Source organism: Emiliania huxleyi (assembly GCF_000372725.1).
Source record: "Emiliania huxleyi CCMP1516 unplaced genomic scaffold EMIHUscaffold_39, whole genome shotgun sequence".
Taxonomy (NCBI): domain Eukaryota; phylum Haptophyta; order Isochrysidales; family Noelaerhabdaceae; genus Emiliania; species Emiliania huxleyi.
In genome coordinates, this window is record NW_005199045.1 from 162,433 (window position 1) to 177,914 (window position 15,482).

The following is a 15,482-nucleotide window of genomic DNA, read 5'->3' on the forward strand; positions in this document are numbered from 1 at the left end:
CTGGAGGGGTGGGGGCGTCCGCGTGCCTCGCCGCGTGGGCGATTGGGGTCTCATCCGCGGCACGCCGGCACGGTGGTCGGCGCGCCCACACGATAAATCTCCATATCCCCGCTCACCGCTTTCGGCCAAGACGGCTCGCTCGAGAGCCTCGACCGCTTTGCCCTCGACCTCGTCGCCGCTCGAGTCGCCGCGGCATCGAGGGCCAGGGAGTTGCGCACCAACTCCAGTCCTCACCTGTCGCAGGACGGTTGACGATGAGGGCGCATGTCTGCGGCACGTGGTGCTGCTCACCTTGCTGGCCAGCGTGAGTCATGCATCTACTATCTTACCACATGCCGGTGTGGCTGCTGGGATCGCGTCTGGCTGATGAAATCGACTGCACGCCGCTCTCTGTTCGCCGACCTACTTTGAAGGCCGGCAGCCTGCTGGCGTTGTTTAAGTCGGTGCTCACGGCGCGAGTGGGCACCTTGACTGCGCCGACGAGCGATGCCGCAAATGCAAGCTCGGAAGCCATTTTGACATTGTGAAGCACAAAGGGCAAGCCGGCGGACGACGACCAGTTGAACTTTGTGCTGAGGGCGTGGCGGCAGCCCGACGACCCCCACCGACCGTGGCCGTTGCATGGGACGTCTTCGATCACTCCGGCCGGGAAGGCTAAGAGGGTCAATTTGCGAAGGCTTCCGAAGCATATCTCATGTCCGAGGAAGATGTCCTCGAACAGGCGAGTCTGCAGGTCGTCAGCGACTCGAGGGCGCACAAAGAGCCCCCGCTGGCGCGCTGCCGTAAGCGGAAGCGGCTGACTTGCCGTTCCGCTGCGATTGAGGCGCGAGTTGAGCGCCCCTTGGACCGCCTGCTGCACATGGTCGGAGGATGCATACCACCGTGCGAGCGCCGAGGAAAGTAGCATCAGCCGACCGGTTGCGAAGGGGAAGGGCCCGGCGCAGCGTGGGGAGAGGCTGAGGCTGATGTTGCACGCGGTGGCGAACGGGGCCGAACACTGCGGGCAAAGCGCACTGCCGTCTCGCGCCGCGTTGCGTCGCGAGTTGACTGGGCCCTGGCCCCACCCGCGAGGCACGAATTCCAGCTTATCCCTACATGTTGGCGGGCGTCAGGTGTGCGTCAAAGGGCTTCTCCCAGTGGATGCCATCCTTGCTGCGCTCGAGGCCGCGCGCCAGTGGTACCTACTCGAATATGAGGGCAGGCGCGCTGACACGTGCCATGCCGAACGACAAACTCACGAGACCAGCGCGCCACTGCATGGTCCCCGCGTAGACATGTCGTCGCGAGAGGGGCTGCGAGACCCGCTGCTCCTCCGCGACGAGAGCGCGGTGGAGCCAGCCTACAAACTTGGCTGAGGAAGATGAAGCTGTGCCCAGCCTGGTCGCCGACGTCACGTCTCTCAGTCGGGCCCAGGCTGACAACCGAGTCGTCATCCGCTTTGCCGATGAAAGCCGCATCGTAGCGCTCATAGGCGAGGCGGAGCCAGCCATCGGTGAGGGAGAGGGGGATGGCGGCCCCTCCGCCTTGGCCGAGGCAGTCCACCAGATCGACGTCAGCCTCTGCTGCTATGATGCCTTCCTGCAGAGAGAGGCTGTGGACGTCTGTATGTGTCAGGGTCGATATCTAGAATCAGTTCGGCATGCACGCTCTGCTTGACAGTGCCGCATGCTCTGACGCGATCCCTGATGGCATCTAAGCCCTCTCCCACCACGGCTGCAAGGCTCGGTCGCGAGCTGAGACGACAAATCTCACAATCATTCTGAGGCGGGGGGCATCGGCAGTCCACGCGCGGTGAGCCTGCCTGCGTCGGCGGTCGTCTGGCCCAATCACGCCTAGCGCCAGCAGAGGCCTGCTTGCCGCTGCAACGCCCGCCCCAGTCGCTGCTTGCGCCGCCATTCTTCAGGTTGAACCGCTGCTTGCGCCGCCATTCTTCAGGTTGAACGGACGCGGGCGCGCACCTGCAATTCCTTTTTACGCTTTCCTGTGTTTTAGCTATTCCAAGGTTCTTGGACCTTGTGGTGCCAGTAATAAAGAAATAAATGGGCTAGCATCTCCATGAGAGATGGGCGACGCACGAACACAGAGAGGTACTGGTAGTACAGCGCGCACCCACCCACCCCCCGCTCGCAGGGCGTGCATCACACAGGGACTGTGTGTGTGCATGTGCATGTACATGTGACTCCTCGGGGTTTCTGGGGACTCCTTGAGGTGTGCTGTAGGGAGAGAGAGAGATTTTTGAAGACTCTCTCTCTTCTTGCTGTAGCCTGTAGGTATATTGTTGCAATTTGATCATTGTTGCAAAGGTGTGCTACTCGCTATTATCCGCTCATTCTTTTGCTGATGCGATCAATTCTTTTTCTGTAGTGTACATAAACAAATAAGTACAACGGACATCCCAAGCTAGGGCTGGGTCGAGGACAGACACGTCCCCACCTTTGCAGGATTTTGCAAAAGCGAAGAAGATGGGCATGACGACATCGCAGCAATGACCTCCACGCTCCACTAGCGAGGCGAATGACATATTCGACACCCTCGAAGACCATCTCGGCTACGGTTCCGACTCCGGCTCCGGCTGGTAGTCGACAAGCTGCCGAGCCCAAATCACTCTGTGTGACACATTTCTTGTTGGCTTCTAAAAATCTCTCTCAAAAGCGAGGGGGGAGGGCGCATCGCCGCGCACAGTGCGCGTGCTCAGGGTTGATAAAATTCTTCTGTCCCGTCCCCAGTGTTGTGCGAGTAGTTGGTTGTAAATTCTTTTTCTGTGTCCTCGGGTACGAACGGCGCTGTCTGCTATAGCCGCAGTCACAGCTACTCGGTGTGAACAGACTTCGAGCGGCCGGCAGCTCCGCAAGACCGAGGCCCCTCGGTGTTCACAGCGGAGTGGCCGGGGCTTACCCGACCGCGAACGGGGCATGACAGCAAAGCAGGAGCAAAAGGACACGGCGCTGATCGCGCACCTCGAGGCCTACGAGGAGTTCCTGACCAGCCAGCTCGAGCTGCAGACCGTGCTCCGCGAGGGGTTCTTTGGACTCGCAAAGGCTCGGCGCGACCTCTCCCGCTCGCGCAACACAGGGACTCCGAGTGTGGGCGCGCTGCAGTTTCCAGAGGAGATTGAGGCGACCGCACGAGTCGCTCAGGTCGCGGATGCGGACACGGGCCGCGTCGAGCTGCGCATCGTGCGCCGCGCTCCCGGTGCGGCAGCGCCGTCGTGCAGCAAAGCGACTGTTGGCGGCGGTGCGGCCGGTGCGGCCGAGCAGGCTGCAGCCCACGAGGCGCAGCTGGAGCAGCTGGGCGTCGCCGGGGAGCTGCGCAGCGAGATTGCCAGCGCGCTGAGCGGCGGCGACGGCGTCGGCATGACGTGTGGCGATAGTCTCGTGGTCGAGGGTCCCGACGGCGGCGCACGTCTCTGCTCGCTCTCCTCGCCGATCAGCATGGCGCCGTCCGGCATTCAGTCGCTCAAGGACGCGCGATTTGCGAGCCTAGTGAACGACGCCGGCGCCGAGGCGGCCGAGACGACTCGGGCCGCTTCTCAACGGCCAAGCGCCGCAGGAGATCCCGTGCGTTGGTTCTCGGTGATGCCACCGCCCTCGCTCCGCAAGTCGCAGGCCTCTTTCCAGCGGTCCCTCGAGCTGATGGTGCACCTCGCTAATCTGAACGCGCGCATGGAGGCAGAGTCCGCTCGGTACGACGCGGCTATTGTGTCGAGCTCCTAGCTGTCTGGATAGCCGGCGGCGCACACACGTGAGCCGTGTCAGGTTCTCCTTCGCGGGGCCATTCCTGAGTCGACAAAGGGATATTAAAGCGAGACTGTGCACCGAAAAGGTCTATCTCTATGCGCGCCAGGCTCTCTCTCAAGCTGTCGTTGTCGGGCTCTTGCCCAGGCGACTCGACAGGAGGACTGATGAGCCCAGCTATCATGTTTTGCGGGGCGCTTCAGACAATATGGGGAGGCTAGTGCCATTTCACATTCAGCGGAGATTCACTCTGACACGCGCTAATCTTGAAAACGTCTCCAACGGAGCTCCGTGTTGCTTCCAGCGCCCTCCCCCGCGCTCCCTGCGGCCATGGCCGATGTGCTCCTAGGACCTAGGAAGAGAGGTCATCTGGCTACCGCGAGAGCGACCCAACTCGTCGACATCGTCCGATGATGGTGCCGCAAAGTCAGCCTTCGGAGGCTATCGTGGGGTCAAGCCGGCAGTAGCCGTGACATGTGGTTCCACCACCCCTCGTAGGCTTTGCCTCTGACCGCCACCGTTCCCAGGCTGCCTAATTGGATGGAAAGGAAGGCTCGGCGAGCGTATAGAAGCGTGCTCGACCTCGTCGTGGCAACCTGTACGGCAGCGCTGGTAGGCGCGATGAGCGTCGTGCCACCTGACCCGAGACGGGTCGCAGGCGTCGTACCGAGCGCGTCGAGACCGTGTGCTGATGTGATCTGCACGGGTGAGTCACGTCGGCGTCAAAGGAGCGACGTGCGACCTGTCAGAGCTTGATCTCCGATCTCAGCGGCGTCGAGTCGTCTCCGCAGGGTGATGGAAGGTTCGACGCACCCCCGGACTGGGCGGAGAGATCCCAGGGTATAGACTCTGGGCTGTCCGCCCCGCCCCCACTTGCCCTGACTGCACAGGATAGCGTGCACCGACGAACGGCGACACATAGCGGGGGACACTGCGCCGGGGGATATGCCTAACTTTGGTGCTTTGTGTGGGTCGCGTTCCCATGGTAGTTGTGTGGCTGAAGCCCTCGTGCCGCTGGCGTACGTCCACCCCCCCTTCTCAGGAGGTGGTTCCCCCAGCGGCTGGCCCCTCGAGACTGTCGGTGCTTGGCGGGAGGAGGGGGAGAGGGAGGCCCGGTGGGAGGAGAGGGAGAGGGAGGCCCGGTGGGAGGGGAGGGAGAGGGAGGCCGCCTTGGGCTCTTCTCCTCCCCCCTCCCTGGGCTCTTCTCCTCTCCCCACCCTGGGATCTTCTCCCCTCCTCCCTGGTACTCTCGGCCTGATTACCGGAGCGACTGCTGGAGCAGACGCTGGGGGGACACTCACGCCTGGAGGCGGTACGCACGACCCGGAGGCGTGGGGATGGGGGGGGGCCGCGCCGCCGCCGCCGTGCCGCCTTCTCCCGCTTTGACCTCCCCAGCTGCTTCTCCTCAAATCAACCTGTGAGCTTGCGAGGGCGGCGGGGGTGGGAGTGCTCTCGGGCGGCGTGTGCGAGCGCGCGCGGCGCGAGATCTCTTTCGCGAGGGCACGGTGGGTCGGGTGAGTATCTCGCGCGCTCGCACTATTTCACGTTATATGAGGCACTGCCCTTGAGTGCCTTTGCAGAACCGCCAGCGGCGGTGGTCGAACCGGTTCGCGGTTCGAGCTGGGACCTTTTGGCTCCCGGCTCGAAACTCGCTTGGAGGGTTGCTTCGCTCTCGCGGAGCGAGCGCGGGCGCGCGGGTGCGTGTGCGCGTGCGCTGCTGCAAGGCGAGGCGAGGCGCGGCGCGGCGCGGCGCGGCGCGGCGAGGCGGGCGGCGGCGGCGCGCGGTCGTTCCTTTTGCCCGGGGGTGAGGCGTGGCTTGCGCGCCGCGCGGTGATGACGCCGCACGTTGAAAAGTCCTTGGTGAGCCACCGCGGTGGCAGCGAGCCAAAGCAAGCCACCTGCCGCATGACGGGTTGACCCGGAAAAAGAATTTTTCTTTAAGCAACACCAAACAACTCTAACACTCACACTTTGTTGTTTGGAGTTGGTGCGCGTGATTTTCTGTGCTGTAGCGTTCTGGGCGAAACTTTCTTTCATACCGAGAACAAAACATCGCGCGGCCTCGCGGGCACAGCAGTTACGCGTGCAACCCTTGGCATACATTGCGCCCCCGCGGCGCCGCCCCCGACTGCCGGGCAGTTCCGTCTCTGCATACTACATGTACATGTAGGCTCTCTGCGTGTCTGTGGACTGTGCAGCGACTCGCCGGGCGCGGCGAGTGGAGGCTACATGCACAGCCAAGCCCATAAGCCTCTCCGCTTGGGAGGCTCGCTCTCCGGCTCTGGCTTCGTTGCCGGCGCACCATCGCCCTGCCGGGCCTGCGGCTCTCCCACGCTGTCGTCCGAGTCGCCGTCCGAGACGCTCTCTGCGAGTGGCGCGTCAAGCGAAAGGGTTGAGCGCCGCCCACCGCGGTAAACAACCCCTCCGGTCCTCTGCCCGAGGACGCTGTTACGGGCGACCATGTCGGCGGCGGTCTGCAGCATTGTGATGACGGTGGAGGCGACCTCGGCCGAGATGGGCGGCTCCACCCCGGCCAGCCCGCACCGCGCGTCGATCGCCGCCCGCACTGTCGCGTGCGTCTGCACGACGGCGCCCAAAAACTCGATGTCGCACCGCGAGCTCTGCTCGTTGCTGTCGCTCATGAAGGATTCGGACTCGGATCCGGTCGAAGGGTAAGCCTCCAGTGGCCGCGGCCGCTTCGCGCCCTGCGCCGGCGAGAGCGGCCCCGCGCGCCACGCCTGCGACGCGTCGGGCGGCGGCCGCTCCACCTTTTGGTGCAGCAGCCCGCTGGGGACCAACGTGCCCTTGGATACACGCAGCAGGATCGTGCCCTGCTCGATGAGGAAGGGCGGCAGGTCGGCGAACGGCAGCTGCGGCACCGCCGCTGCGTCGCGCAGCACAAGCAGCGGCGGGCCCGAGCACTTTGCGGTGTGGTTGCACAGCCGGAAGGAGGCGGTGCGGCCGAGTGCTGCGTCGCTGGTCCACAGGCCTTCGCCCTTGGCATTCTTCAGCTGCTGCACCAGCGCCGGCGTCAGTGCGCGCACGCGCTCAGCCGGGAGCCGCAGCCCGTGCGCGCGGCAATTTGGGCAAAACTTGTTCTTGAAGTGCCCCGGGTTGACGGGCTTGACAAAGCCGACGGTGCACGGCGAGGCGGGACAGCCAATCAGCGGACCCCAGCAGCCGCCGCCACCGGCAAAGGTGTACTGCTGATCATCGGTGGTGGCGCGCAGGGGCGACGCCTCGGGCGAGTGGAAGAGGTCTGGCGACACGCCGAACTGCGCCGGTGCGAAGTCTGCAGGTGGATCGTGCGTGCCGAGCGCGACATCGATTGCGGCCTCGAGCAGCGCTTCGTCGTCCTCGTTGGAGAGGCGCGGTAGGTCGTCGCTCTTGAGCGAGAGATTGCTGAGCTCGGCATCAGTGAATGAGGCCATCGGCTTTAGGTCGCCGCCGGCTGCGCCGGCTTAGGCGCTCAGCTTTGTGTCTGCTTGCCCACGACTGCTTCCCAGGCCGGTTTTCCATGTCCTGTGTTTTTATTTTTGCTTTCGGACCTAATTCCGGGGTCGGTAGGGTAGGTCTGGGCCCTCCCGTCGGGGTTTGCCCTGTTTTCACGCCGGAATTTTCAAAAAAAGAAATCTTCGGCGCAAATCACGATGTCAACCACCCTCCCCAAGTCGTTGATCTGGTGCTTGTAGGGCTTGAGAGTGACAACAACAGAGAGTGGCCTGCCATGTCACAGGAAGGACTGTGGTTGCAGGATAGTACCACCAACCATCACTTTAGTTGGTATAGTACCCCACCTTCACCGATCGGTGATTTCTTTTTTAGTTTCCCATAAGTAAGGTAGGTAGGTAGGTAGGTAGGTAGGGGCACCGCAGGTTGGCCTGCACAAGCTTTTCCGGCAAACAAAAAGGAAAACAGAGGGGCCCCAGCACTTTGCGTTTCCGGAAATTTCCAGGGAAATGTCAGAGGGTGTTTGGTGCTCCATTCTGGAAACTCGCGAGTTTCCCTGAGTCTGAGAGCTGGTCTGGGGCAAAATCTGAGGCAAAATTGAGGAAATCGGCACGATACCCAGGCGATCGCAGGGTATTTTCCAGGTATACCCGGGGTTTTCCAGGTATACCCGCAAAATACCCGGTATTTTGCCGATTTGGCTGATTTTGGGCTGGGCCCAAACCAGCCTCAGACTCGGCTCAGAGCCCGGAAAATTTGATGGTTTCCCCGGGAAAATAGAGAGGAAAAGAGAGGGTGCTGTAGAGAAAAAAGGAAAGGAAAAGAGACGGGGTGCGAGAGGAAAAGCTTGTTCAGCCTAAACCGCAGGGGCCGGCCAGGTTTTTGCAGAATTTCAGGATGAGGTCCGCCAAAATACACCTGCCCTCTCTTGGGGTTTTTTTTGCTCGTGTTCTTTCCTCAATTCCAAGCCTCACGCGATCATCGTCGCCAAAGTCATACAACGTCCCGGCTCCACCAGCCTTCAGCCAGCCTGCCGAGCTGCCATTCTCACAGTTCGAGAGAGAGACACGGAGAGATTTGTTTTGAGTGAGAGTTTTAATTAGCGATACATGAGAGAGAGAGAGAGTTTGTTTTGTGTTAATGCATGCACATGCGCATGTGCATGCACATGTGCATGCACATGCACATGCACATGCACATGCACCAATCACAACAAAATCATCATCTCCGATCACTCTGACACTCGCACGTTCTTTGGGGCCCCCTGGAGCCCGCTTCACGTTTTGTTTTTGCAGTCTATAAGGATCGCTTCAATTTGATCGTGACTATCTTAGCCTGATTTAAAAAGCATTTGCTTCATGCAACTTCCGTGTTGTGAAAAGGTTCGAAGTTATGCCTCTGTGCACTGTGCTCTCTGTGCGGGGGGGGAACTGGCAACTGTCGTCCGTAGGAGGGGCTTCCCGCCACGTGTACAGTGCCGATCGAGGCGCTTGCTTCGCGGGCGGAGCGGCGCCTGGGCCCGCTGGGCGCGGGGCATGCGCATGGCGACGGCCATTGCGGCAAGCCTCACCGCGGGCGCGGACGAGACCGCCAAGGAGGCGGTGTCTTCTTTACACAGCTGCCGCGCTGTCAACAGGCGAGCGTCGCGCGGGCGCGCGTCCGGCATGGGCCAGGAGGAAGGGGGGCCAGGGGCGCGCGGGGCGGGGGGGGAGCGGGTGTGGAGGGTGCGGCGCAGGGGGGCGCGAGGTCGGGGGGGGCGGAGGCTGAGGGCGAGGAGGGGGGAGGGGTGGAGCGCGGAGCCGGTGAGGTGCGAACTCTCCGCCCCCCGGCCCCGCGGGACTCCGACTCGTGCATCTGGATCTGCATGGGCATGGCACATGGGATGCCATGGCTCGCAACGTCCAACGATAATCCATTATTCCAATAAAGTGAGGGCCGGATATCGGCCCGCGGGCGCTATAATGGCATCTCGTGAGCTTCTGCCCGTTGCTTTATTTAAAGGAGAGAAAACGTCCCTCTCTCACCCCAGGTCGAGCGCAAACCCGCCCGCACTGCCCGCGTTCTGCTTGAACATCCCGAGGGAGAGCTCCCGGATCCCCTTGAACGCGCTCGAGTCCCTCGGCACAGCCGCGACGCAGATCGCCTCTTCCCAGCTGGTCGCCTCGCCCACCCCGATCCGCCTCACTCGAATGGAGGCGTCGATGGCGTAGAGCGCGATCGGCTTGGCGTCGCTGTCTGCCAGGTGCGTATACTCACCACCCCAACCTTTCGCCATCTTGATGAACTGCAGCCACGCCTGTGAGCAGCGGCGTGCGATGCATCGACGAAAGGGGGGCGGCGCACCCGCGATGGAAGCAGCGCGACGGGGCGTGGGCGGGACAGCGGCGTGCTAGGGAGGTGGGCTGACGGAAACGCAGCGCCTGGAAGTACTTGTCCGAGTCGGCCCCGCTGACGCCCTTCATGATGTCGGATCGGCCGGCATTCTGCCTGAGCTTGAAGGCTGGGACCGAGCGCTCCGTCTCGAAATAGGCGAGCGCGCCGTCCACCTGTTGGCAAGGAGAGGACAGCTGCGCACGCATCGGCGCGTAGCGGGGGGCGAGCCGAAGCAGCCAGAGCCGAAGCAGCCACGGAAGAGAGTCGGCACGGGGGAAGGGGGAGGGAGGACGCAAGCGGGGGTGGCGGTCGCACCGGCCAGTTCTGTGTCCAGTGAAGCTGCAGCGTCCCCTCGGCAGAGTCAATCAGGACCAGCGACCCGCAGATGGTCGGCTTCTTGTTCGGATCTCGCGCCTTCGCGGCGGCGGCGGTTGCAGGGGCGGCGGGAGCGGCGGCAAGAGCGGCGGGAGCAGAGGAGTCGGCAGCAGACGACCCGTAGGGCACGGCGGGGTCTTCTCCCGGGAGAGGCGCCAGCACAGGGTGTGCCGCCTTGGGGTGGCCGCACTTGCAGAGGCCCGTGGCGCCCGACAGGATGTCGACCCGGAAGTTGTCGCACAGGACCTGACTCTCCTCGCCGAGCGAGCCCCTCCCCTTCCCGCCAGAGGACCTCCAGCTGGTGTCGGCTCGAGTCGGAGCGGCCGGCTGGGCCGGCTGGGGCGGCTGGGGCGGCTGGGGCGGCGGGGGCGGCGGGGGCGGCGGGGGCGGCGGGGGCGGCGGGGGCGGCGGGGGCGGTGCGGGCTTCGCGGCGGTGGCGGCGGCGGCGGCCGCAGTGACGACGGCGGTTTTGGTGGCCGCGGCTGCGCGCCGCAAGGAGAGACCCCATGCTCGCCCCAAGCTCTCCTCGGCGGCAACTGGTGCAGTCGCCTCCGCGGCGCTCTTTGGGTCGGCCACCGCTACGGTCGCGGCCTTGGCCGTCGCCACGGCCGCCTTCCACGCTGCCGCCCCCTCGGCGCGCGCCACCGCCCTTGCCTCCTCCTGCGTTGCGCCCGAAGCCATCGCTCGCTTGAAGGCGGCCCTCGCCGCCTCTGCGGCGACCGCGGCCGCGGCGGCGGTGGAGGCGGAGGCGGTGGTGGTGGCGGTGGCGGTGGCAGCGGCGGTCGCGGCGGTCGCGGTCGCGGTAGCCGTCGACCGCCGCTCCCGCAGCTCGGCGAGACGGGCCCGCGCAGCGGCGGGAGCGGCGGCGCGCGCGGCGGGAGTGGCGGGAGCGGCGGCTGCAGCGTCGGCGGCGGCGGCGGCGGCAGCGGCGGCGGCGGCGGCATCTCGGGCCGCGGCGGACACTTGCGCCCTGTCGCGAGCGGGGACGGCAAAGATGTCTCGCCGGGCGCTCTGCGGCGCCTTGTGCCCCGGAGCCGCCTCAATCAGTTTGATCGAGGAGCGGGGCGCCGTCTTGGCGTAGTCGCCGTTGTCGAACTCGACGTGGTAGGAGCCGCCCGCGTTCACCGCGCGGATCGTCCCCGGGAAGTGGCGGTACTTTTGGCTCGCCTTCTCCATGCCCCAGAAGTTGCAACGCACCCGAGCGCCCGGCCCGAGCGCGGCAGCCTCGTCGGCGGCCCACTGCGGCAGCTCCTCGCGCCGCCCCGCGGCGGGCTCCAGCGCCTTGAGGGCGGAGGGCGGCACGTTGACCGCGTGCTGCCCGTCGTCGAACGCCACGACGAAGCTGCCGTCGACGTTCTCGGCCTCGATCGTCCCCGGCTGGTGCGCCGCCTGCACCCTCTGGCCGACATAGAGCGCCGGCAGCTCCGAGCACTCCGCGGCCGACCTCCGCTCCTCGGCCGCCTGCAGCGATGCGGGCGATAGCCGCGGCGCGGCCGCCGGCCACTCCCGCTGCAGGGAGAAGGAGTACGCCCCTTGGGCGCGTAAGCGAGGGATCCTGTCGAGGGCCTGCAAGTCGATTGCGCCAGCCTCGTACTCCTACGGTCCGCGAGAGGCGCGGCGGTTGGGAGGCAGCCGCGCCGCTCGGTGGCGCGCCTCGCAGGCGGCGCACCTCCCGCGTGACGAAGGGCATCCGGCGGAACGCGTCGATCGTGCCGAGCATCGAGCCGCCGACCCAGCCGCTGCACCAGGGCCTGTCCGGCACGTCGAGCTTGCGCAGCTGCGTGGCGATGGACCTCCTCCTCGCCCGCCCCTCGGCGGTGGGCGCCGCGGTCTCGCCCAGCAGCGGGCCGAGCCGCTGGCCCAGCGTCGCGTGAAGCGCCGCCCAGTCGAGCTCATGGCTGCCCGCCACGATGATGCCGCCCGCCACGTCATAGCGGGTGTCGATGGGACAGCACTCGATGGCCTCGGCGAGCACCGCGGCTGCGGCGGCGAGGTCGATGGCGGCCGCCCCACGCACACCCTCCTCCACGAGATAGCCCTTGTACACGGGCAGGGCGGTGGTTCGGTCCTCGTCGAGGTTGAGCAGCAGCGCCGTCGTGCGCCCGCTCGCCAGCACGGCCAGGTTCTCCTGGCAAGCGACGTGCACATGCTGGATGCCGGGCGCCGCAAAGGCCACGGCGAGCGCGCCGCCCGGATCGGTGAGCGCCCTGCAAGAGCAGATGGCCACCGCGGGCGGCTCGGCCAGGCTGGCGTACCACTCCAGGTAGCGGGCGAGCCGGTGTTCGTAGCTGGCAGCCGCGGCGAGCTCGAGAGAAGGCGCCTCGTCGCCAGCCAAGCCTAGCTTCCACTCGCGGGTAGAGAAGTCGACGACTGCGGCGGCGGGCGTGGCGATGTCCAGAAATGGCGGTCGGCGGCTCGGCGGCTCGGCGGCTTGTGAGAATTCAAGACAGACTTGAGCACTGGATAGGGGCGATTCCGCATGGTACGGGACCCCTCGATCGTCTCGCCCTCCCTCACTGGTGTGTTCATTGTGTTATTGAGAGAAAATACGTCGTATGGCGCTGTGCGCTGGTCTGTGAGAGGTTGAGGTGCGAGCCCTGGAGGCAGGCCCTGCCTGGGGATGGGTGGGGGGAGACTACCCGCGGGCCTAGAAGGCCCGCGCGCAGGTGGGTGGGACATTGAGACCAGTCATGAATGAGTGCGCAACACGCATGTTGCGAGCAGCGTTGTTGATGTTCACACCGGGGAGCCACAAGACAGGGGGCTTCTAAGCAAATGTTTGTGTGTATGCGGCGTGGTGTACATTGTCGTGTTCACTGGCTCCCCGAGTAGAGGGGGCGTTCTGCAGTCAGGAGGAAGGGATCCCGGTACACGCTACACGGTACATACACGGGGCCAACCCTCGGAGACGCATCTTTACTTTCTTTTCGGGCCCCTCCCTGCGAACGCGCACCCCCCAGGGTCAGGGCTCTTTTGCTCGTAGCCCGATCCCGATCATCCGGCCCGCTGGATGCGCTTCTTACCTCCCCGGCCCCCTGAGACTAATGACCGCACTCCAAGTGTGCTCCAACGGTACACCTCAGGAGGCGCGTAGCCTGCTCTAACCTCAGTCACGCGCGCTACATTGCCTGGTCGTGATGTTGTGTCCTTGGCGCTAGGGGGGGGGGGGGTGCGCGGCCCAAGAGTGACGTCTATGCAACCGGGTTATGCGCTTACTCGGGATGTCTTTTTTGAGTGGCAGGGTGGCAGCCGGGCAGCGGGCAGCAGCCCAGTGCCAGTCTCTCTACCACTCTCTTGTCCTGCTTCACGATCAAGTGCTCCAACCGTGCGCGCGTGTGGGCTGTGTGTGCGCTCTCTGTGACATATTCTTTAACGTCTTTCTGCTGCACCCTGCACAAGCTCTCACCCTTTTCGTGGTACGTCTTTTCAGCTACTGCTCCAATAATGACTTCCTTTTCCGCCTTGCAGGCGCAACCTTCACGTATGACGAGCGCTAAGGAATGAAGTCAACTTTGATGGCAGCCAAACGTGGAGTTGCGAGTCTAGGGGAGCTGAGTTCATGTGTGCTCCGTCGCCTGAACGCAGTCGGATGCGTGTCGCAGCGTGCTCGGGCGGCGCCGCGCTCTACTACGAGCTCCACGTGGAGGGCGGCTCGAGCGAGGGCATGCCTGTCGTTCTTATCCACGGTGGTGGTGGAACTGCCCGATCATTTGAGACCTCACTGGTCCCGGCGCTGTCGCCCCACCACCCGGTGCTTGCCCTGGATTGCCGCGGGCAAGGAAGGAGCGCACCTGGCGATCTGCCGCACAAATTCTCACCGGATCTGTTTGCCGACGACGTCATGGAAGTGGTCGCCGCTGCACACAGGGAAGCGGGTTTCCCGGCTGGACCTGTCGCCTTGGTCGGCTTTTCTTATGGGGGCATCATAGCGCTGGCAGCCGCCATGAAGCAGGGCGTGTCGCAAGGAAGGAGCGACGGGGTCAGCATTGCCGCTGTGTGCTGCATTGGCAGCCACTTCCATACGAATGGGCTTGCCGAGGGGGTGGGGGACAGGACGGGCACCGTCGGGTCGGCAGCGCTGCCGTGGCCCAAGTTTTCTCGGAGAGCACCTGTGGGCGCAGTTCCGGCAGGGCAGCCCGATTGCAGACGATGACGCGTGGGCGGCGGGGCCGGGCAAGGCCCTGACGGCAATGTGGCAGCACGAGCCACAGTGGGATCCTTCAGATTTGGCTACGGCGGCCACCGTGATGACGCTCGTGGTCGCAGGTGACCGCGACCCGTTCATTCGGTTGGACCACAGCCTCCAGTTGTATCATAGCTTGAGTTCGTTGCCAGGGAGCGGCAGCGAGCTGCTCATCTGCCCAGGGGCGGGTCACGCAGCGTTCAGGGATTCACCGCTCGTGGCACCAGCCGTGCTTGCTTTTCTGGACAAGGCAAAGACGGGGCTCAGCACGCAGGACGAGCTATCGAATCAGATGTAAGATACCGCAAATAAATAGGGTATCGGGTGCACGGTCCTACTATAAACTCAAAATGTACACCATGCTGGTTTGCGGCTCACCTACCCAAATCTAGTTTCCCCCCCAACTGTGTGCTTTATCCCGCAGACTATAGTCGAGCGCGTCGGAGAGGTGTTTCGACACCGAGTGTTTTGAACGTTTCTTCGCAGAAGAAACGTCGAGAGAAAAATCTCTCGCCGGTGTTCACAGAGCTCTGTGAACACCGGCTACTCGGCCTTAGCCGCCGGTACGTCAACAGTGCGATAGCCAAGTATTACCTGCAAAAGTCCAGCTCTGTGTCTTGATTTGCCAACAATATACCTAAGACCTGCAAAAGTCCAGGTTTACCCGAAAAATACCTGGACGCGTCCCGACCAACGTATGCCGCGCACGACGCCATATCGCCTTGTCCCAGGGCCAGTGCGCTACTTGCGGCGCGCAACTCCTGCTCAAGTACGCGCACCGTACCATGTGCTGCCGCTATGCGTGCCTTAAGGCGGCTGCGGCGAAGCGGCGGGCGCGGCATGCCGATGGCAGTGCGGACGATGCGGTTGCGATGTGTTCTGCTTCAAGATCGTGGCGGTGCTTGGCATGCACTTCTGCGATCCCAATCAGCTCATCGCAACGAAGCAGCGCAACAAGCTGGCTGCTGCCAACAAGGCCCTATGCTACCTCACGCGCGGATCGTTCAAAGAGGACCAGCATACACAGGCTTCTGTGACATGCGTTTGTTTGAGCTTGAGGCTATTTGTGAGAACTGTTTGGCTTGAAGATTGCGCTCAAGAAGAGCAACGAGAATCGGAAGAGGAGGATGCTGAGGCGGCGATTGCTGGGCATGAGAAGGATCGATCCGAGCTGAACAGCGGCGGTGAAGCACGGCCGGCTGTGTCAGGACCGCGCCCGGCGCTGGAGAGTGCTCGAGAGCATCCGACATCGTCGGCCGCAGCGGCATGGTCGGCCGAGGTGATTCAGTTTATGTGTAGGTCCGTCACCCGTTTGCCGTGATGCTCAGCGGCGGCGCCCACACCGGTGGGTTCACTCGAGACGGTCC

General features: G+C 64.0%; 3 protein-coding genes across 3 annotated transcripts; 2 read left to right on the plus strand and 1 right to left on the minus strand.

Moving 5' to 3' along the window:
- Window positions 1-2,912: 2,912 nt before the first annotated feature.
- EMIHUDRAFT_102280 (hypothetical protein) lies at window positions 2,913-3,713 on the plus strand (the record flags this gene model as incomplete). The annotated part of the gene is made up of 1 exon (XM_005771146.1): window positions 2,913-3,713. The coding sequence occupies one exon, from the start codon at window positions 2,913-2,915 to the stop codon at window positions 3,711-3,713; it is 801 nt and encodes a 266-aa protein (XP_005771203.1).
- Window positions 3,714-5,001: 1,288 nt separating this feature from the next.
- EMIHUDRAFT_355535 (hypothetical protein) lies at window positions 5,002-5,610 on the plus strand (the record flags this gene model as incomplete). The annotated part of the gene is made up of 1 exon (XM_005771147.1): window positions 5,002-5,610. A coding segment is annotated over one exon (185 nt), but the record flags the coding sequence as incomplete, so codon positions are not given.
- Window positions 5,611-9,157: 3,547 nt separating this feature from the next.
- Window positions 9,158-13,775, minus strand: EMIHUDRAFT_464071 (hypothetical protein; the record flags this gene model as incomplete). Its single annotated transcript, XM_005771148.1, has 5 exons — window positions 9,158-9,480; window positions 9,605-9,730; window positions 9,873-11,528; window positions 11,602-12,302; window positions 13,751-13,775. 5 exons carry the CDS (start codon window positions 13,773-13,775, stop codon window positions 9,205-9,207), a joined length of 2,784 nt encoding a protein of 927 aa, XP_005771205.1. The 3' UTR covers window positions 9,158-9,204.
- Between the last annotated feature and the right edge of the window lie 1,707 nt (window positions 13,776-15,482).